The sequence below is a fragment of the Apteryx rowi genome, unplaced genomic scaffold (assembly GCF_003343035.1).
Source record: "Apteryx rowi isolate R43461 unplaced genomic scaffold, aptRow1 scaffold_62, whole genome shotgun sequence".
NCBI classification, from domain to species: Eukaryota; Metazoa; Chordata; class Aves; order Apterygiformes; family Apterygidae; genus Apteryx; species Apteryx rowi.
In genome coordinates this window covers 282,386-304,282 of record NW_020450894.1, presented here as the reverse complement: position 1 = coordinate 304,282, position 21,897 = coordinate 282,386, and the positions used below count along the sequence as shown (strand labels likewise).

Here is a 21,897-nt window from a genome sequence, read left to right as displayed (position 1 = left end):
CCACCACCTGTGTCAAGAAGTTGTCACCAATGCTCTGCAGGAACCTCCAGGACTGTTTGTGCCTAGCTGTGTTGTCTTTCCAGCAGATATTGGGGTGGTTGAAGTCCTCCATGAGAACCAGGGCCTGGTTTTTAATGCCATATAGTGGGCAATGCTTTAAATATCAGGAGCGTCAATCTTGTTTCTTGGTGAAAACTGGAAAACTTGCTACAATTACAAAATTACTTGTTGTGTGCATTCTAGTGGTCTCATACAAATAGAATAACCTTAGTGGAAAAGGTTTAACATCATGAAGTGAGGACTGATGGATAAATCAAAGAGCAGGGTGCAGAGGAAAATGAGGAGCACAGCTGTGAAAGAAAAAGGAGTAAGAACAGGTAGGAAAGAAGCAATAGATTTTGGAGGACAGAGGAAGTAATGGTGAAGTTGGCATGGGGATGATGTAGAAAACAGTATAGAAAGGTCTGCAATAAAGATATGGGTGTGAAATTGGGGATTATGATGGAGAATAGACAAGATGCCAAGATTTGGGAGCGAGCGGAAAGCAGATACAGAATATACTGAAGTATGTGTGTGGAGGGAGATTAGTAATCGCTAGTAATTGGAAAGGCAGATGACAGTACAGGAGGGAAGGTCAGGGGCCAGAGATGAAGAGTAGGTTACCAGTAATTGCTGAATAAAGGACAAATTCTGAATGCAAAGGCTAGGAGCGTATAAGTAATCCTGCATCCTAAATCTTATCTTTTGTCTGCTACTTTGGTTCAATCCCTAAGAACTGTATCCTTCATATAGGGCTTCAGTCAAAAGTCTCTGCTACCACTTATTTTCTTTTATATAATATAGGCAGCATCTTAATGCCTTTCTTTCTTCTTGTATATCTTATACAGCTATATACTATATATATACACTATATAGCTGTATAAGCTTTGTATAGCTTATATATAATTGTATATAGTTTATATAGCTTAGAGACTGAAATTGATTTTCTGACTTCTCCAGTGTTGCAGCCTTTAAATATTGGCATCACACCTATCTCTTCTACTGGCAGCAACAAGGGACAGGTTCAGATATCTTTCAGTTCCTAGTAAATGCTGCCTTAGACCCTACCCCAGAACTGGAAAACTTAAATTAAAATGTCTGATGTTCAATGAGCTGATTTTTCCCACTCACAATTGTGAATCATTTGTTTTAAAAAATAGTACTTTACTGAAAGAAGAAAAGACAATTCAGGAGTGAAATAGGTCTATGTAGTATACCTAATTACTTCTTAAAGTATAACAATAACTAAAGTCCTCTCCTCTGGCTTCTTGGTGGGTGACTGCTTGTAGCTGGCTTGCTTCCCACTTCTTTCAGTAACACATCACTCAGATTGTGGCTTAAATCATATGGCTCAGTTGCTTACTTTGATTTAAACTTCTGTGAATCCCAGCTCCACTATATGTTCCTGCCTGCTGTAGTTTTTTCACCTTACTTTGTTTGCTAGTCCTGCCCTGCGGTCACTCTTCTAACCCCCTAGCCAATCCATCTTTGCTAGCAACTTCAGTTCTTTACTTATTTCTGCTTCCTAAGCAAGATTACGTGTAGCATTATAGACTACATAAAATCTCTCTTGTTCTTGGTCTCTTCTGTTCTCCCACTTAGAGAAGACTTTTTAAAGTTTCTTGCCTTTCTTCTAGTTTAGAACTTCTGCGCAACATAACTGCAAGCTGTTGCTTACAATTAAGTGTTTGCTATCTCAGGAATGTGTAGGCATAATTGCTTGACAAACTTTTACTTGTTAAATAGTGGAGGCATCTGTTATAACTCTTCTTTGACATATCTTCTTTGAAAATATATGATAAACTGATACATAAATTCAACATGATTTTAGGTCTTTCTGTTGGTATGTTATTCTTCCGTCCACCAAATATCAACAGAGCTTTCCCCTCTCAAGGTTGTGGGGTGTTGTTTTTGTTGTTGTTGCTGTTGTTTTTTAAGCTCCTAATTTACTGCCAAGCTGTAATTCTTTTTCCTTTCTGGGATGGGTGTGTTGGGGAGGTACAAAGGAATATAATCTAATCATTTGGGCAGGGAGAGTGGGCCAGAAGCTAGATGTAAGATTGCAGCATATGCTGTATAGTTGATTATGGTACTAATAAGGGTTGTACTTAGGTGTATATTGATAGATCTTTTCACTTTTCATTTTATTGCTTTAGAGTATTTGTTAGATATGTATAGCAACACTAACTACTTCATGCTAAAGTATAAGTATATTCAGCTAGGATATTCACCTTCATTTTTCTTGGACATATGTTTTCCCAGATGTACTGCTGGAAACAGGTTAATAGAGGTAATTTGCTGCCTTTGGGTTATAAATGCCAGCCATGCTGAAAACTATTTCTGCAAATACTTAACTTTATGTATGCATTAGTCATGCTAAAGTTGATATGTATTTTCTTATGAGTAAAGTTCAATATATGTACCTATTATTTAAAGATCAGGAACAAAGACTACATATTCCAAAAGACAACTGTAAAGCCAAGGCAGTGGAAGAACTTCAATTACAAGTAAGATTACAGTAAATTAATTGCAGTAAATTACGTATTTAGATTATACCAGGCATTTAAAATATATTAAAAATATATACATGCTTGTTTTAAAGTTACTTTTAAAGCTATGTTGAATACAAAACAATGCTTTTGCTTTTTTTCCTGTTATATTAGCACCATGGAGATTTCACAGTATCACTTAGTGATGTGGTGGAAACTTGGAAATACTTGTTACATGACAAACTGGGATTATCATATAACATGGAAGAACCTGAAAATTATGCTGACCAAAAGAAAGCCTATGATACCTTCTTAGCAAGTAGCAATATGTTAGATCTAATAGATGTATGCCAGAAGTGTTATGAACTTGCACTTGTGTCTGAAAATGAAAGCATAACCCCTGTAAGTATTTTGTTTGTTCTCCAATATTGTTTTGACATATGTCTATATGGATTTATAATACTTCTAAAATACATATAAAAGCACTGAATTATTCATATGTTATTCTCCTTTCTATGCAGAAAACAAATGAGTTTAAATTGCTAAATCTTTTAAAGGGTTCTTAAATCCATTCAAAAATTATTTCTCTGTATCAGTGTGATGGATGGATCTCACTGCTCCTCTTTAAGAATATCTCTCTCTTTCAGAAACAGAACTGAAAAATGGACTGTAGAGATTTGATACAAGTAGAACAACACTTAGTGATTAATATGTGCAATATGTGTATTGATATTCAGTCAAAATATGTGTAATAGTTGCCACTTTAAAAGTACCACACTCTTAAACAAAAATGCCTATGCTACATGTAGTCCCATGTTACATTTTTCCAGTCACCAGAAGAGGTTGTTCTTCAGCCTCTCAGTCAAACATCTTTGTAGTTTATTGTCACTTAAATGTTCTGATAGCACTGCATGTGAGGCCATGCTCTAGGCTAGATAAATTGTAGTTTGTATTCCACCCTTAGGCTGTGAAAGTAAGATGAATTTGTTTAATCTGTATGCTATCAGATCAAAATGTATGCAAGTATCAATTTAAGATATGTTTGAGAGAAACACAGGTATTCCACATTATTTTATTTGATTCTGTTCTCTTCTTTTACTGTCCACTCTCTTAGCATTTGTAGACTTAACCAAATTACTATTCTTTCATCTTCTAAATTTGTAGGGTGTTCAATTAGATGGTTGTTTTAATATGAGGGAAGCTATTTAAGTAACTGAACACTGAACATTAGTTGCACTTAACTATTAATTATGAACATACCATGAATTATTATTTACACCATGATTAAAACACAGAGTTTACCTTCGAGCCCTCGTAAGAAAAAAAACGTTTTCACCATGAAAGTGGTCAAATATTGGAACAGGCTGCCCAGAGAGCATGTGGAATGTCATCTCTGGAGTTTGAGTAGATGACCTGCAGAGGTCCCTTCTACCTAAATTATTGTATGATCATATGACGAGTATGCTTTTAGCAAGCTTGCCTGCTTCAGTGAGCCTATACCCAATCAATCCTATAATTATTAGACATAAAAGAAATTATCAGAAGGACTAAAGTTCAGGTGGGGCAGGGAAGCTGAAATTTTTTGCTATTGTTGTGTGAAAGATAGAGGACTTGGGAAGATCAATGAGATCTTCCTAAACAGAGTGTAGCATGTTAAATGTTCTGCCCAAAGATAAGCAGCTGCTTTTAGTGTGAATGTCTTAAATTCCTATATGAGATATCTTTTTGAAGTTAATTTCAGTACTGTACCTCATTTCTCTCCTAAAACAGTTGTACTTTCAAAGCTGAAAGAAAAAGTAGCTTGTGGAGTCTGCTCTAAACTCAAAACACTAGCAGACTGGAGGAAGTTGTAGTTTTACTAGCTTTTAATACTACTTTTGCTTTTCACTGATTTTCAGATTTAAGTTTATTCAATCCGTTTTATTAAAGGTTCAACTGTTGGAATTTATTTCTGGTGTAATGAATGTACCAGAAAATAATGGTTCAATTCTCTCTACTCCTCCTACACCAGTCAACAGACAGGACCAGGAGAATGTGAAGGTAAAAACTGTCTCTTTTGTACTGTTCTGTATATATGCAAAAGTTAATACAAGGTGAAATATAACATAGTTTCCTTTTTCAATTAATGCTAGTAGAATTGCTGGCTTAAAATAGGGTGTGTGTATTCAAACTCTTATTACTTGTGTGTATTGCAGATGCGTGCACAGGGCTAAGTGCACAAACTTGCACTGTAGAAACTAGTCCTTTAATGGTAGCCACTTGATGTAGACTTATTCAATCTTGAAATACCAGGGAATACATTTTTTTGCAAGTATACTTGTCTTTCAAATGCTGCCTTTACTAAGAGTCAAATGATTTGCCCAGAGCTGCAAACTGAGGTGAGAGGTGAGGTAAACTTCTTGGGCTGGATTTTGTTAGCTTATATTCCTTTACATACAGAAGGAATCTTAACAGCAACAGCATTGGTAGCTGGAGCAAAGCAAACAAGATCTGCCTCTCCCAGTAGAGGACTGAGGACTGCCTGGGAATACTGATTCTCTTCTCTGATTCCTTCAGCACCCTAAAACAAGAATCTCAGAAAACTATATGACAGGTGCCTGAAATACTAGAGCTCTTGTCATTTCCAAACTTGTTTTCCTCATGATAAGAGGCAGTTTCAACAGGGTGCTTGAGTATAATTCAGAAAATAGGTCTGAATAAGCAAGCAAAAGTCTCCCCAAGTGTCTGACACCAGGTTGAAAGAATGTTTCAAAGTGAAATGCCCTTTGGTGCTTACACATTTGTTACTATGGTTCTTCCCTAGATAGCCATTCTACCACCAATATATGGTTTCCTTAGTGATAGAACTTTGCCATGTGTGGTAAAAATATTTCTTGCCCTTTTTTCCTTCTCTTGACTCTGTTTTCTCAGACCTCATACCAACATATTTTTGACTGTCTACACTTTTGTCCTATATTCTCTGTTGAGTGAGACATAGGTTTTCGGATTATCTTTCCTTTCATAAATGGTCGTGTGTGTGTGTGTGACAAAACTGTAATTCTTCAGTTCTGGGACTGTTGTTTGACAATGTTTTGCACCCTGTACAACAAAAGTAATTTTAATGTTATGTTTGGTGGAGTGGAGTTTTGTGGGTGGAGCTGGGTTACGATTTCTGACAAATCCTCAGTTAGTGGAGGTTTTGTGATTAAAATCCCATGGGTGTTGAGGGGAAAGAAAAATAGTGAATCTGAGGTGTAGCTGGAGGAATGTTTAAAATCTTGTCCTAGTTGAAGTTAATGGCAAATCCTTATGTGGTTTAATGGTGCTAATATTTTGCCTTAGGATAGAAAAGGAATATCTGTGAAGATTGTTCTAAGTAGAAAATTCAAAATAGAAATTGACAGCCAATTTTAGTAGTTAGAGATCATCCAAATACTTTGTGAATACTCAAGTATAGTATATGTAATTTTTAACACATATTCATCATGCTTGCTTTGATCAATGTTTCTAGAATCCTCATACATAGAGAATTAATTTGAAATTAAGCAAGGTGAAATTCTTACTTTTCCAAAAGTCTTATTATTATGTATTTAATTAGCTTTTTTTAAAAAAAAAGAACATAATTTAGCAGTGTGAGGACTAATTAGTGTGATGCTTTGTTATGCAGGTGACACACTTGGCGAAGAAGTTTGTTTATTCATATTTAAGCTTGTTGGTGAATTCTAAGAATGATCTGGCATTGGCTCATATTCTAAATGTTCCTGATAGAGGACTTGGTAGAGAAGCCTTCACTAACCTGAAGCACGCTTCACGGAAGAGAAAAATGTCCATTTTTCTGGTATGTGTATCAAATGAAACTTGCTAGAAGAATCTAGTTTGGCATGAGGGGCATTTGTACTTAAAGTAGTTGGAGTCAGCACAGTGCTATCTCAAAAATAGTCAGAATTAGATGAGTAAGAATTCTCAAAGAACACATGTAGTCTCTGATATTCAAAAGAATCAAATTTTGCATGCACAGTGGGCTGTGTGTAATAGACAACAGCAGTCCAAGGAAAAAAGTTCAGATATGTAACTGTTGCTGAAGCAACTGCATTCTCAGATTTTGTGGTTGAATAAATATGGAAAATTTGTGAAATCTCAATTCCAGGATTAATTGTTTTAGCTCCTGATGCTCTATTAATGTTGTGTAAAAGAAGGTTTGTGTTTGGACTGGATTTCTTACCTCTTCCTCAGAGTTGCCAAAGGGGAAGCTTCTCTACCGTGTAAAAAAGCCTTCTTTTCTGGCATCTGTATCATGGAGAGTCTTGCAAAGCCAAAATATTTTCCATTGGGAAAGCAAGATCCTATGAACTGTACTTTATCCACCGGAAATCTTTAACACAAGGCAGGAATACTGGCAGGTTTACTTTCTTTGCTAGAGTAATTCCAGTTGTACTCTTTCCAGTCCTAAGAGCTTTGTAATTTAGCTGTATAGTCGGAAAGTAAAATTTATTTGCAGAATTGATATTACTGCATCTGTGTCAAGCAAAATGGATTATTACCTCTACTTTCATTTTTCTAGAGAAACACTAAGCTGGCTAGTCTGACTGTTGCCTTAAAATTTGAAGTGGTATGCTTTAAGTTATTCTGGTTTGGGGAGGTCTCTTGTTTTCAGGGTTGTAATACTATATAAAATGTATGGAAGCTTTCAGAACTGAGTACCTGTGATGATAGGAGCCTTAACTGTCTTAATTTTTCAGAAGTTTTGAGTATATATTAATTTTATTTGCACCTCTAAAAAACAAAACAAAAAAACCCCTACACTACTGATGTCAACTTCTATATGCTCACCTTGAAAAACATTCTCAGGCCATGGGCTATCCTCTGAATGTGAGAATAGCTTTTGTGAGGTCAGCATGTGCATTTAAACAGCAAAATAAAAATTATACCCTGTACTAATAAAGTTTTCTCTGAATTGGCAAAAGGCCAATGTAAAATATCAAATTGGTTGGGTCATTTTCATTTTGTTTTGTGGGTTTTGTGTACTGCTGCACTAATAAGTATTAATCTTGCAACTATTTATGGTGAGATGTACAAAACTTATCACTAAGAGACGTTCTATTGGTTTCAGATTACCTCTGCTGTCAACTAGCTCTCATACATTATTTGTACATTCACAGGAGAGGATCACTTTTTCAAAATACATATGTTTTGGGTAGGACTACTGTTTCATATTTCTACATATTTTTCTGTTGACAGATGGCAACATCTTTTATCAGAACTGTAGAACTTGGAGGAAAAGGCTATGTAACTTCATTATTTGATCCTTTAAGAAGCCATGTAAAGGGGCTTACAGACTTTGTTAATTTTATTGACAAGTTGGAAGAAGTTGTTGGTGAAGTCTTGGATCCAAGGTAATAGAATTTGTCTGTCCTGTTGAGTGCTTTATTTACCTTTTTTTTTCCCGTGTGCATATGTCTGGGTGAGGAGAAAGAGAGTAAAATCTAATTATTTACTTACAGACTATTTCACAGTAACTTTCTACATCTTAAACCTTCTTATTAGAAAATATAAATATTTTGAGGATCAATTGGTGTAAACTTTTAGATTTTTTAGGTTATTCTTTATCTTAAATGTTTAGCAAATCAGTGCCTGTATTTGCTTCATTCCCTAATTGTAAATGAACCTCCAAAAGATATCAGACTTATGGGTTAGATAAATACATAAATTGATATGTTTGTTACTTACACATAATTGACTCCTTTTCGTAATCTCGCTGTACTTATACAAAGGGGTCGTCTTTGCTGCTCCTCTTTCCTTGATATTAAGAACTGACAATTATATTTGTTATCTAGCCTTTTTTCCCTTTTATTTTTAACTACATATACCAAGTATAAGAATTTTCTTGGGAAGGCTGTGGTGAAATTACTGGTTTTGAGTATTTTTGAAGACCTGAGGTTAGTCTTTTAGGATGCCTCATAAATGTTACAGTAATTACAAAGAGAAGCATGAGTACAGGATAGTCATTCCAAATAGTAAGTGCTGGCATTGGCATTAGGACAAAAAGAAAGACGAATTTTTCTTAAGCACTATAGAGAATGAGCTGTAATAGTCCTGTCCTCAATCCTAAAGAATTTTTTTTAGCTTGAACTGAGTCTAATCCACATGCAGTTCAAAACCAAATGTTATAAGCAAACCATAAGCATTACATAAATTACTGTTTAGCTTGCTCTGAAGCTCTAAGTGGGAAGTATTTTCTTATTTTTTTTCATTTTTTTTTCCTTCTGCTTTTTTGTTCTTTCATTCGAACCTCCTGGATGCTAGAGATGTGCTGTCTGTGTTTGTGATTAAAGAAATTTTTTGACCCAACATCTGATGTATGCTTTTTCTTTGTTTAAATCATGTCTCGCACACTATACATTTATAAAGATAAGAAATGGAAAAACATCTATGTGCATCAATTTATCTTTTTTGGGGCAGGAAGACCATTTTTTTTCCAGGCACCTACAGTTAAACAAAGGATAACATATAATGCTATATCTTGTTAACTACCCTTCTGTTTAAGGCATGTGAAGAAAATCAGAGTAAGATAGTTGTTGGTAATTATCAGTTTTGAATTGGGAGAATTGTCTAGAGTTTGGAAATTCTTTTAAGCATTGAGCTATTTATTCTGCTGCTTCCTTTTTTTATTTCTGTTGCTGTACCTGCTGTCCTTTTCTTCAAAGTCCTAGTTCCTATTGTCATTTGATTTAGATAGTACAACAGTCTGTCTCCCTTTGGGATATAAATCTTTTCAGCATCAGATTCTGGCACATTCATTAGGTTGCACATGTATGTTTAGTTGTCATTGGTTGCATCACTGACCAAGAACAGAAGTCAGCTGAACTTCTGTGCTGTTTCTAGTATCTGTTGCTGGGCTCTGTACAGGTTTTATAACCGCAAGATGTGAAATGCTGTATTATTTTTTTATTTTATATGTAGTAGCTCAGTGGTTAGAGTAATACAGCATTCAGTTGACTGTCTTTGTCTTTCTTGAAAGAATCTTCATTAGTATGCTGAAGTTCTCAAAGACTGTAGGACTAAGATATGGCTTAGAAACCTTAAGGAATCATGACACTGATGAACAAAAATAAACCACTACATTTTTCCCTCTGAAGTGTTTAGTAAGCCACATGAGTGGGAATGGTCTGTATGTCAAAAAGACGCTTTCCTTCATCTACTTGAATCATGTTCTTTTGCTTTAAAAACTTAGAAATTTAATTGAGGATATTGGACAATGATGGACTATGCTTAAGAATAGTTTGAACATAACAGATATAATGCAACCAAGTGTGTGCTGATCTGCTGAGAGTAAAAAGATTTTTTTATTGCCCTCCAGTCATTTGCCTAAAGAAGAAACTGAACAGTAGATGAGTGAAAGCTGTAGTAAAGAGTGGAAATTTAATGAAAGTACAATGATTTGATTCAAATGTGGCACAAAGTGCACTTCTCCTACTTCAAAGTTTGCTTACAAAGGTACAACAAACTTCAGTAGTTTCAGGGAGTATTCACTGAGCAGAACACATATATTTACAATTCTCTGGAATTTTGAGCTAGCTGAAGTTTGCCTCACCTCACTCTACAGATGTGTAAGTTTTGAAGAAAGAGATAAAATTTCAAGAGTCAGTAGCATGAGTGTTCCTTGAAGTTTTGGGGTGTTATAAGACTTGTAACCCTGCAGCTATTTACAGATTCTAAGTAGACTTGCTTGGACAAGCTTTATGTAATAAATGGAGAGCTTGTATAATCTACTTTTTGTACCTGTTTCTTGACAAGAAACATATCGATATTGCATTGTCAATGAAGTGGATGATTGTCATACACCTTAGGATCTGGACATTTCTAATGGTATAAATGAAAAAGTGCAGTATTCATCCATCATTCTGGAAGTCCTTCTCTTTCAGACCAGATAGTAATGCTTCTTGCATCCAGAAAGAACTCTTCTGGAATGGCATTTCTGTGAAGTTTGCAAAATCTATATATGATTTAAAACAAAGTGATGGAAAGGCATTTGTCCTATTGGTGGCTGCACTTGTGGGTACTTTGGTACTCCCCCCCCCCCGCCCCACCCCGATTTGGGCTCTGACTTCGTTGTAAGCACTAACCGCTAGGTGACACTATTGCACAGCTCACATTAGTAGCAGTTTAAGCCTAAAGGAGTGAGTATGACGCTTTGGAGTGGGTCTTCATGTCAGGCCCGTGAGCAGTCTTTCACAGTTAGTTTTAGAAGTTATACAGTTTGACTTGGGCATTCACGTGGATTAGTGCATTGAGCTTTCTCTGATAGGGGAAATGACATTTTTCTTGTGTTTTGCCTTTGTGAAGTTGTGATTACATCCGAAGATATAATACTGCTTTGGGAAAGAAAGCATATGAGACTTTATATGGTCTTGTGCTGAATGTTTGGGTTAATTGGATAACATTCACAAAGCCTTAGTCTTGCATCCTGAAGTTGTAACTCTGGATATGTGCACGTGCAAAGCAGTGTATATAGATAGCACTCTTTGAATTTAGGATCATAGAATAATTCAGGCTGGGAGGGACCTCAGGAAGTCTCAAGTCGAACATCTTTGCAGCAGCGTCAGTTATGAGGTCAGACTAGGTTACTCAGGGCTTTATCTGGTTGAGTCTTGCAAACCGCCAAGAATGGAGACTGCATAATCTCTTTTGGGCAACCTGTTCCACTGCTTGCATGTCCTCATGGTAAAAAGTTTTCCTTATATCCAGCTGGGACCCCTCTTGTTTCAATTTATGCCTGTTATCTCTTGTCCTCCCACCAAGCACCACTGTGAGGAGCCTGGCTCCATCATCTTGATTACTTCCTTGTAGGTATTTACAGAATCATACAATAGTTGAGGTAGGAAGGGACATCTGGATATTGTCTAGCCCAACCCCCCTGCCCTGCTCAAAGCAGTGTCAACTAGAGCAGGAGTGTGCTCCTGTGTCTCCAGGACTGTGTCTGGTCGGTTCTGAATAGTGTCCAGGGATGGAGACTCCATAACGTCTCTGGGCAACCTGTTCCAGCATTCAGCGGCACTAACAGTAAAGAAATGTTTTCTTATGTTCAGATGGAATTTCCTGTGTTTCAATTTGTGCTCACTACTTCTTGTTCAGTTACTGGATATTACTGAGAAAAGTCTGTCATCTTTACTCCTGTCTATCAGATATTTATACACACTGNTAAAGACGTTTTTCCTCATGTTCAGACAGAACTTCCTCTGTTTCAGTTTGTGACCGTTGCCTCTTGTGCTGTCGCTGGGCACCACTGAAAAGAGTCTGGCCCCATCTTCTTTACACCCTTCTTTCAGATATTTATACACATGGATAAGATTCCCCCCCCCTCATTCTTGTCTTCTCCAAGCTAAACCATCCCAGCTCTCTCAGCCTTTCCTCATATGAGAGATGCTTCAGGTCCCTAATTGTCTTTGTGGCCCTTCGCTGGACCTGTGCCAGTAGGTCCATGTCTGTCTTGTACTGGGGAGCCCAGAGCTTGACAGAGCACTTCACATGTGGTCTCACTAGTGTTGAGTAGAGGGGAAGGATTGCCTCCCTTAACCTGGATGTTGTTGGCCTACTTTGCTGCAAGGGCACATTCCTGACCCATGGTCAACTTGTTGTCCGCTAGGACCCCCAGGGCCTTCCCTGCAAAGCTGCTTTCCAGCTGGTCAGCCCCTGCCTGTACTGGTGCCTGAGGTTATTCCTTCCCAGGTGCAGGACTTTGCATTTCCCTGTGTTGAACTTCATGAGGTTCCTGTCAGCCCATTTCTCCAGCCTCTTGAGGTCCCTCTGAACAGCAGCACAACCATCTGGTGTACCAGCTGCTCCTCCCAGTTTTGCATCCTCTGCAAACTTGCTGAGGGTGCACTCTGTCCCATCACCCAGGTCATTAATGAAGAGGTTAAACAGTATTAGCCCCAGAATCCACACCTATGATACCCCACTAGTGACTGGACTCCAGCAAGACTTTTTGCCACTGATCGCAACCTTCTGAGTCCGGCAGTTCAGCCAGTTTTCAAGCTACCTCACCATCCCCATATTTAGCTTGTACTTCATCAGTTTGTCTGAGAATGTTATGGGAGACAGTGTCAAAATCCTTAGTAAACTCAAGATAAACAGCATCTCCTGCTCTCTCCTCATCTACCAAGTCAGTCATTTCTTCATGGAAGACTATTAGGCTGGTGAAGTATGATTTTTCCCTGTGTAAATCAATGTTGACTACTCGCAATCACCTTCTTGTCCTCATGTGTCTGGAAATGATTCCCAGGATGAGTTACTCCACACCTTCCCAGGGGTCAAGGTGAGCCTGACTTACCTATAATTCCCCAGATCCTCCTCCTTGCCTTTCTGGAAGATAGAAGTGACTTTTGCTTTCTCCCAGGCCTCTGGGTCCTTTCCTCATTGACATGACCTTTCAAAGATGATCAAGAGTGGCCTTGCAATGACATCAGCCAACTTCCTTAGCACCTGTGGATGCATCCCATCAGCATGTACAAATCATGGATTTCTGTATGTCCAATTAGTTCAAATGTTCCCTAACCTCATGCTCCTCAACTGAGGGCAAGTCTCTCTTCCTCCGTACTTTCCCTCTGTTCTCAGGGGCCTGGGATTCCTGAAGGTCAGTCTTACCAGTAAAGACTGAGGTGTAGAAGACATTGAGTACCTTTTCCTTTTTCATGTCCTTTGTTACCCAATCCTCTACCCCATTCAGCAGCAGGCCCACATTTTCCCTAGTTTTGCTTTTGTTACTTATGTGCTTGTAGAAGCTCTTGTTGCCCTTCGTGTTCCTTGCCAGATTCAACTCCAGGTGGGCTTTGGCTTTCCTAACCTGGTACCTGCACACTCGGACAGTGTCTCTCTATTTCTCTCCAGGTCACCTGCCCCTCCTTCCACCTCTTGTGTGCTTCCTCTTTGTTTGAGTTTTGTCAGGAGCTTCTTTCATCTATGCAGGCCTCCTGCTGCCTTTGCTTGATTTTCTGCTGATTGGGCTGGACAGTTCTTGAGCTTGAAGGAGGTAATCTTTGAAATGTCAACCAGCTCTCCTGGACTGCCCCCACCCTTGTCTCCAGGGCTGTATCCCACAGAATTCTTCCAAGCAGCTCCCTGAAGAGGCCAAAATCCGTGGTTATGATCCTGCTTTTTTTCCTGCTCCCTCCTTTCAGGATCCTGAACTCCACTGTCTCATGGTCCCTGCAGCCAAGGCTGCCCTTGACTTTCATATCCCCAACCAGTCCGTCCTTCCTTTGTAAGCCTGAGGTCCAGCAGAGCACCTTTCCTTGCTGGTGCCTTAAACACCTGTGTTAGGAAGTTGTCATCAGTGCACTCTGGAAACCTCTTAGATTGCTTGTGCCCTGCTGTGTTGTCTGTCCAGTAAATAGCAGGGTGGTTAAAGTCCCCTATGAGGACCAGGGCCTATGAACATGCAGCTTCTTCCAGTTGTCTGAAGATGGCCTCCTCTACTTCTTTTTCCTGATGAGGAAGTCTATAGCACAACTTTAGCCATGTTGGTCTGCCTCCTAATCCTGACCCATCAGTTCTCAGATGGCTCATGCTTTATCTGCAGGCAGAGCTCCATGAATTCCAGCTGGTCTCTCTCATAAAGGGCAACTCCCCTTCCTCAGCTTCCTGTTCTGTCCTTCCTAAAGAGCCTATATCCATCCATCCATCCTCTACTGGAAGGCTGCTAGTAGGTGTGTGCGTGTGTCTGTCTCTGGCCCCCCCCCCCCCCAAGCCTTTTCTTCTCCAAGCTGAACAAGCTGATCCCTTAGCCTCCCCTCACAGGGCATGTGCATCAGTCCCCTGACCCTTTTGGTGGCCCTCTGTTCACTTGCTCCAGTTTATCAGTGTCTTTCCCAGACTGGGGGGCCCAAAACTGGATGCAGTATTCTAAATTGTCTAAATTCTGTGATTAGAGAGGGATTATCACACTCCTCAAACTACTGGCTGTGCTGCTGTCAGTGCAGGCAAGGATACTGTTGGCTTGCTTTGCTGCCAGAGAAACACTGCTAGCTCACGTTCGGCTTGCTGTTCACCAAGACCCCCAGGTCCTTTTCTACAGAGTTAGTCCCCAGCCTGTACCACTTAAAAGATCCATTTCTGAGTGCAAGACTTTGCATGTCCTGTTGAATTTCATATAGTTCCTGTCAGTCCATTCCTCCAGTCTGTCCAGGTCCCACTGAATGGCAGCCCTCGAGCATATTAACTGTTCCACCCAAGTTGGTGTCATCTGCAAACTTGATGAGCATGCACTTGGTCACTGCTTTCAGGTCACTAATAAAGTTATTAAATTGGACAGGTCCCAGGATAGACCCCTGCGGTACTCCATTTATCAGCCACCCAATACAGTACAACATGTTAACTGCTACCCTCTGAATCTGTTTGTACAACCAGATTTTACTCATCTAGTTGTCCATCCAGCCAGACTGTAGCATCTGAACTTGGATGTGAGAATACTGTTTGAGATGTTGAAAGGTGCTGAAAGGCTTGCTTAAAGTCTATGTCATCTGCTGTCCTTCCTGTGTCCACAAATCCAATCATTTCGTTATAGAAGGCAAACAGGTTAGTTGGGCATGATTGAAGCTCGATAAATCCATGCTGTTACCAGTCACTATCTTCTTCTTTACATTCCCAGGAATGTCTTCTAAGGGAACTTGCTCCATGATTTTGCCAGGGACTGAAGTGAGGCTTGACAGATTTGTTGTTTCCCAGATTGTCCTTTTTGCCATTTTTGAAGATGGGTGCAACATCTGCTTTTCTCCAGTTGTTGGAGACCTCCCCTAATCTGCATGACCTTTGAAAGATGATAGAGTGTGGCCTTACAAGGACATCAGCCAGTTTTATTAGCACTCTTGGATGCAGCCTGTCTGGTCCCATGGACTTGTATGTGTTTTCTCAGTAATCTCTGACTTGATCGTCATCTACTGCTGGTAGTTCTTCTCCTTTGTGAAATCTTTCTGTAAGCATAGAGGCCTGGGAGGCTTTGCTGGAGAAGACTGAGGTATCAAGTGCCTCAGTTTTATCTGTCCACTGTCATTAAATCACTTGCTTCATTCAACAACAGCCCCTCATTTTCCTTCTTCAGCCTTGTAACGCTGACATAGCAATAGAAGCTCTTGCCTTTACCATTTCCCATAAATCTCAACTCTAAGTGAGCTTTGGCTTTCCTGACACCATCCTTCCATGCCTGAGCAGTGTTTCTGAATTCTTCCTTTGTAGCCTGTCCCTGTTTCCCTGTCCTGTATATTACCTTTTTGCATTGGAGCTTCATCATCCATTCCATGTTTAACCAAGCTGGTGTCCTTGTATGTCTACACATTTTCTTGAGTATTACAACAAACTGTTCTTGTGCTTGTGATATGCTGTCCTTAAAGATATGCTGGCTTTCCTGAGCTCCTTTGCCCTTCAGAGATGCCTCCCATGGGATCCCACTTGCCAGTTCGCTGAATAAGCTGAAGTCGCTCTCCTGAAGTCCATGGTCTATACTCTGCTGCTTTGCCTTCCTCACTCCCCTAGGATCTTGAACTCTACTATTTCATGGCCACTGCAGCCAAGTCTACCATTGATTTTTCACATACCCAAACACTTCCTTCTTATTAGTGACTAGCAGACCCAGCTGCATGTCACCCTGGTTGGCCCATTCAGTACCTGTACCAAGAAGTTATCCTTCGCACCGTCTGAAATTAACTGGACTGCTTGCATCCCACCATGATGCTCTTCCAACAAATGTCAGGGAGAATAAAGTCCCCGGTGAGATCAAGGGTTTGTGATTCAGAGCATTCTGAGACTGGAGTTGTTTTAAGAAGACTTTGTATTTGAGAATAGAATTAGACTGCTAATCTCTTCATATAATTCCAAATTAAAAAACTGGGTATCTGTCCAGTTCAGTTCTTATTAGGTTCTAAAATAAACTGCTTACCAAATCTATAATGAAGAAGAAAGCTGTGGGTTTTTTGCCTGTGACAGATGTAGCTAATGTGATGACTTGATGTTTATAATCTGTTTTAAGACACTTTTTCCCACTGCATAGCTTACATAACTATATGTCATATATTTTTTCCCCTCTGTTGGAGAAATTGGAATGAAAAAATAAAAATGCTGACCCTAGTATAATAGAATTTTGATATATTCTTTTCTGTTCTTGGAATGGGCTTCAGGAGTCTGTTCTGCTTTTTATCAGGTTTTGAATATTGTCCACATTCTCAGCTCTTTTTCTATATGCTACTTTAGTATTTTTTCACAAAAGATTTATTCCCAGAAAATAAGTAAAAATGCTTCTGCCTCATATTAACATTGCACACTTAGGCCCCAGTCTGTAAGAAGAGTTCTTGATGATGTCGGTTAGATTCTAGGTAGACAGAAGAGCTTGTTTATGTGATAATCTCAGTAAGAGCAAGATCTACAAGGCATGCAGTTAATCTCTTATATAAATCAGTGGCCCTTAACATAAGAAACAGGCTAGGTTGATAAGGAAAACTGGAACACAAATGCTGTAAGGTAAAAGAGCTCAAACAGGCATGAGCTCTGAGGTTTTTTTGTTTCTTTGTTTTTTAATAGAGGCACTCAGTGACAGAAGATGACTTATGACTTATAATGCTTAATATTAGGTAGAGTTTTACATTGAACTAGTTTTTTAAACTCCCATTAGAATCAATGGTGAAAACAAGGTATTTCTAGGATGTGATTTTATCTTAATGTAGGCATCTGTTTTTCTCTGGCTGGAGGACAGTGAGATGAATCCCACCCGAACTGTCTACTCTTCTTTTAGTGCTGGTTCACTCTGAGGATAGTTAGCCATTCCTTCAGTCAATTCTTATCAAAGCTTAAATGTCGTAAGTCTTTTAGATTTAACTTCACTGAAAAACAAGGATACTTAAAAGCGATAGAATCCGGAAGGTAAGAAGTGTCTTATTTCAGAGCCTCGTTCTTGGATAATTGTTCCTAAACAGACTTTCCAAACAGTCACCCTGGCAGGGTAGAAGAGAGATGGCACAGAGGTTCCTCAGTCTGAGAGAGGTTGCAGAAAATCAGTGAGAGAAGGATGGCATGAGGATGCTTACAAGGGAATAGGGAAACTTAGTAAGTTTTTGGTGTATGCTGTCCTCTCTGCTGTCAAAAGCTACAGAAGTGTAACTTGTTAATTTAGTATTTCCCAAATTATGATCTGGAGCTGTTCATAAGAATGAGTCAAACAAATGTGTCATTTAGGTTATTTCTATAGGTCTTTCCAGTTTAAAAAAAAAATAAAAAAATTGATGGTAAGGGTCAGTGATGGCCAAAAGTGGCCAATGGGTGACAGTGATCAGCTGGTCTAAAATATTTGGGAATGATTAATTAAAAAAAAAGTTAACAGAACATTAAGTCTGTAAAGTTAAACACTTGGAGACTGTCTGTGAAGTCTTATTTCAGTCTCCTGAGAACCATGCATTAAAATAGTCTTGAATTGTGTGGTCACATGTCACCCCTTCACCTGACCCACCCAGCAGTCCTGCCTTATTTTGTGGATAGAAAATAAGAGAATAAATCAGGAAAGTAATGGAAAATAAATACAATGCAAAATGGGATGGAAAATAAATATAATAAAATAAATGAAGAATAAATCAGGATTGTGTAATGGACAGTGGTGTTTGTTGGACCCTTTCTTCATTTGTTTCAGGAGTTGGATTGTGGCATTGCAAAAGGGGAGGAGTACTTGGTTCTAGCTCTTCTGCCACAGATTTACTGGGCAATCCTGGATGAGCCACTGCTGGCCACTGTTGGACTTGGTTGAGTCCACTCAGTGGAAGATAACCACTGTGCTGTCAGATCCAGGCTTTGGGTCTGAACATTCCTTGCCAGTAGGTGGCAGATGGTAACTTTAAAGTGTGTTTTGTTTTGTTTTGTTGGTAAGCTTTATAATTATTCTAAAGCAGGTTCTTTGGTTATTTCTATCATAGATAAGGATAGCTGTGGGTTTTCCAGTTGAGGCTTCTTTCAGTTCATACCTCTTGAACAAGGAAATATTCTTGCACATGATTCAAAAGAGAAGAACATTTCCTGGTGTTTAAAAACAAACAAACAAAAAACCCCTGCTATCTTATAACATCTGTTATATTGGTAACTGACAGATATTTACTGCTAACTGGATTTGATAGGAGTCCTCCTTCTGTATGCCTCAAAAGCCCAAGGAGGTGAGAATGAAGCACTTTCTCCTAGAATATTTCATGTCAGCAGCCCGTTCTCTATTGCCTTAGACAAACGTCACTGCTTCCATTAATGTACCAAGTTGGTTCTTGAATTCAATTGTTTCTTGCTTCTTTTTCAGAATTAAGAAGAATTAAAATTCTTAATTTTTGCATCAGTCTGACTGATGAAAATAGTCAGATCAATCTAAAGGCAGATAACTTCATCCATGTAATTCCATATTCAGAATAAATCTTTGCTGCTCTCATAGCTGTTAGGAATTGTAAGGTGGATAAGTTTTCCACCTTCTTCAGTTCATATAAAAAATTACTATATAGCACTATGTCAAATATTTACAGTCCAGTTAAATTCAGCTGATTAACTGATTGTCTAGGTAATGTAAACATATAAAAGAGCAATGTATCAGAGTAATCTGGCATAATGTCTACTTTTATTAAATACGAGTTGCATTTTTTTAATCACATTTTCCTTTCATCTCTATGCTTTTAGTTGATCTTCCTTTAAACCTCACTAACGATGAGGTCCTACAAGTGGATTGGTAGTTGCTCAGGTCACTTATTATTTTAAATATAACTATTATTTTTACTGTTGAATTAGTTTAATTCCATCTTTAAGGTACTTATTTCTTAAGTTTTTTGATGCAGTGAATTGTCTTTTCTGGGAAACACATGATATTCCGCTGCCACAGAAAGGACAATATGAACTTGGACAGTGCCCTAGCCATCTCCTTGTGTGCTGTAGATGGCATATATAACTGTTGAATACCTCTCCTATTCAGACTGGATTGACTGTACGTTTTCAAACTATAAGACTGATTAGTTAGGGTTTTCTAAAAGAGCTTTGAAATATTTACGACATAACACAAATGAAGTGGATTCAACATTTTTATAAATATATTCAAGCCTTTAATAAAATCAAATCTCACATCATAGCATATTCTGTTATATCCTGGTGTAAAATGGCACAGTGTTTCAATACTAATCCACACACACATTAGATCAGCATTTTATGCCTTGGCCTGTTTATATGAATTCTAGCTGAAGTATGAATAAACTTTTCCTTTTCTTTGCTCCAGCTAGTACTGTGTATATCTGATGGGCAACTGGAACTCTTTCCTGGAAAAGAAGAAGGAATATGGGAAGAAAGAGATTAAATGAACTTTACTTCTAATAGCAAATATCCTCAGTTGGCATTGGGTAGTAGAGGCAAAAAAATAAACATAGAGAATGTGTTTTTATCAAGATTTTTTCCTTGGTGAAAAGCTACAGTGTAATCAAAAATTGCATATGCTACATAGTGCTTAAATTAAGGGCATGTTTACATGAATTAACTAATGCCCAGCAGTGTATAGAATAATCTGTATTCTTCTAGGCTACTTATATAAAAATGTGTGGAAATTATAATGTGCATAAGTTCCCGATTTCTGTAGACAGAAAGGACTGGCTTGCAAAATTAGTTACCTTCAGTCAATCCCTTCACCTGCTTGTTTGCCTTGCTGAGTTCTAGGTTTAATGCAGTTTTTGTGGAGCAGATGCTGCTTAGTTAATACAATACTTCTCTTATTTGAGGGTATTATTTTGGAAAGTGTCAGTTAAGGGCAGAGGGAAATAAAGCAGTTTGGCAAGAAGTATCAGGAGCCTTGGCTACAGTTCCTGTGTGTATCTCTGAGACAAATTTCTTCAGAAATTTCTTCAGCAATACTCTCTTCTTACCTCTTGACAGCTTGCACTGCATGCTTTTTTTCCCCCCTTGAACTTTTCATTCTCTTGTGGTTAGACTGAACTGTGTTTTTTGGAGCAGTGGCACACCAGCATCACTTCTTTTTCTTTTTTTTTTCTTCTTCTTTTTTTTTTTTTAATACTATCCTTTCTAAGATGAGATAGTTCTTGACCTGCGTGCAGAGAGACTTCACATAGCAACTGTTCTTTTGGCTAACTGCATGCATTATGCTTAAACTTTTGCAAAACAGAATCTTTTTCTATTTAACTGATCCCACAAATCTAATGTGAATTGGATTGTATTTTACTATTATTAAATGAATAATCTTTAAAAGATGAAACTGAGAATTGTGTGGCAATAGTTGGGTCTGAGTACCTGGAAAAAGCCAAAGAAGTTTCAAGTTAGCTTCGGAGTTTCTAATTTATTTACAGGAGTTTTGTTCAGCCAGAATAACCCAAAACAGCAAGATCTCTGGCCTCATTCCCTCCATGTAATTTAACAGAAAACAGTATAAACAAACCAGTTTTCCTATATTGACTCAGTCCCTGTCCTTCCCTTGCCCTGCCCCTTTATTTTACATTTTGGGGTATGAATCTAGATAGGCAGAGTTCCATTTGATGGAGACAGTTGTAGCTGGAATTCTAGAAATCCTCTTCAGGTTTTAATATGTACAAAACATAGTTGTCTTTGAGTTCACGTGATATCCTTTTAGAAGTAGCAGGCAAGAGCTACTGAGCATGGAGGAAGTTGAAATACTAGCAATCATCTCACTCTTGCCTATGTCACCTAAAGCATCAACGGCATTAGCACTGTTGAGTGCTTTTGTTTTGTTTTGTTTGGCAGAGGTGTGATTTGCAGCATCATAGACTCACCTGAAATTTCTTCCTTAAGTGCCAATAGCAACTCAGACTTCAGGATGTGTGAACAAATACGGAGTGGTTTTTTAGTCTGTGGTACAGTAACACCAATACTATTGGTGTCTGAACTAGATAGATTGGAGTTAGGCTATACTTAAAATGCTGCATTTCTGCTTTTATTTGGATTATAAACCTAACTGTAGAAAAACAAAGTAAAACATCAGTAATTCTGAAGTTACATGCAAGATTTAACAGGCTACTTCTTTCTTTTCAGATGATGGGATTTAAGTTTGGCCATCCTGTACAATGACTATTTGTTGCAGGAACATGGGTAGTGTTTCCTCAAGTCTGAGAAAGAAACTGTAGGTTAATTAGAGAAGGAAGATAAATTATTGCAACAGATCTTGAAGTGGGATGACTGTAGAGGAAGAATTCTTAGAGCAGGAGCTCTAGATGAACAGAATTGCTTTTGCTGACATTATACTTATGCTTTATAAAACTGTAACTTGAAAGAGTTGTGTACGAGGTGGCAATCCTGTCCTGAGTCAGGAAAACAGCAACTGCTTTTGCACCTAGTAAGGAATCACATACACAAGGGCTTAAAAAAAAAAAAAAAAAAA

General features: G+C 38.4%; 1 protein-coding gene across 1 annotated transcript in view; it reads left to right on the top strand.

Annotated features, from left to right (window-relative positions):
* The window catches only part of PARPBP (PARP1 binding protein), a 51,438-nt gene that overhangs the window by 9,251 nt on the left and 20,290 nt on the right, over nt 1–21,897 (top strand). Inside the window, exons 3-6 of the mRNA XM_026083961.1 lie at nt 2,703–2,930; nt 4,458–4,568; nt 6,175–6,345; nt 7,746–7,900. Of these exons, the coding sequence (XP_025939746.1) occupies nt 2,703–2,930; nt 4,458–4,568; nt 6,175–6,345; nt 7,746–7,900 (665 nt within the window). The remainder of the gene's footprint in view (nt 1–2,702; nt 2,931–4,457; nt 4,569–6,174; nt 6,346–7,745; nt 7,901–21,897) is intronic.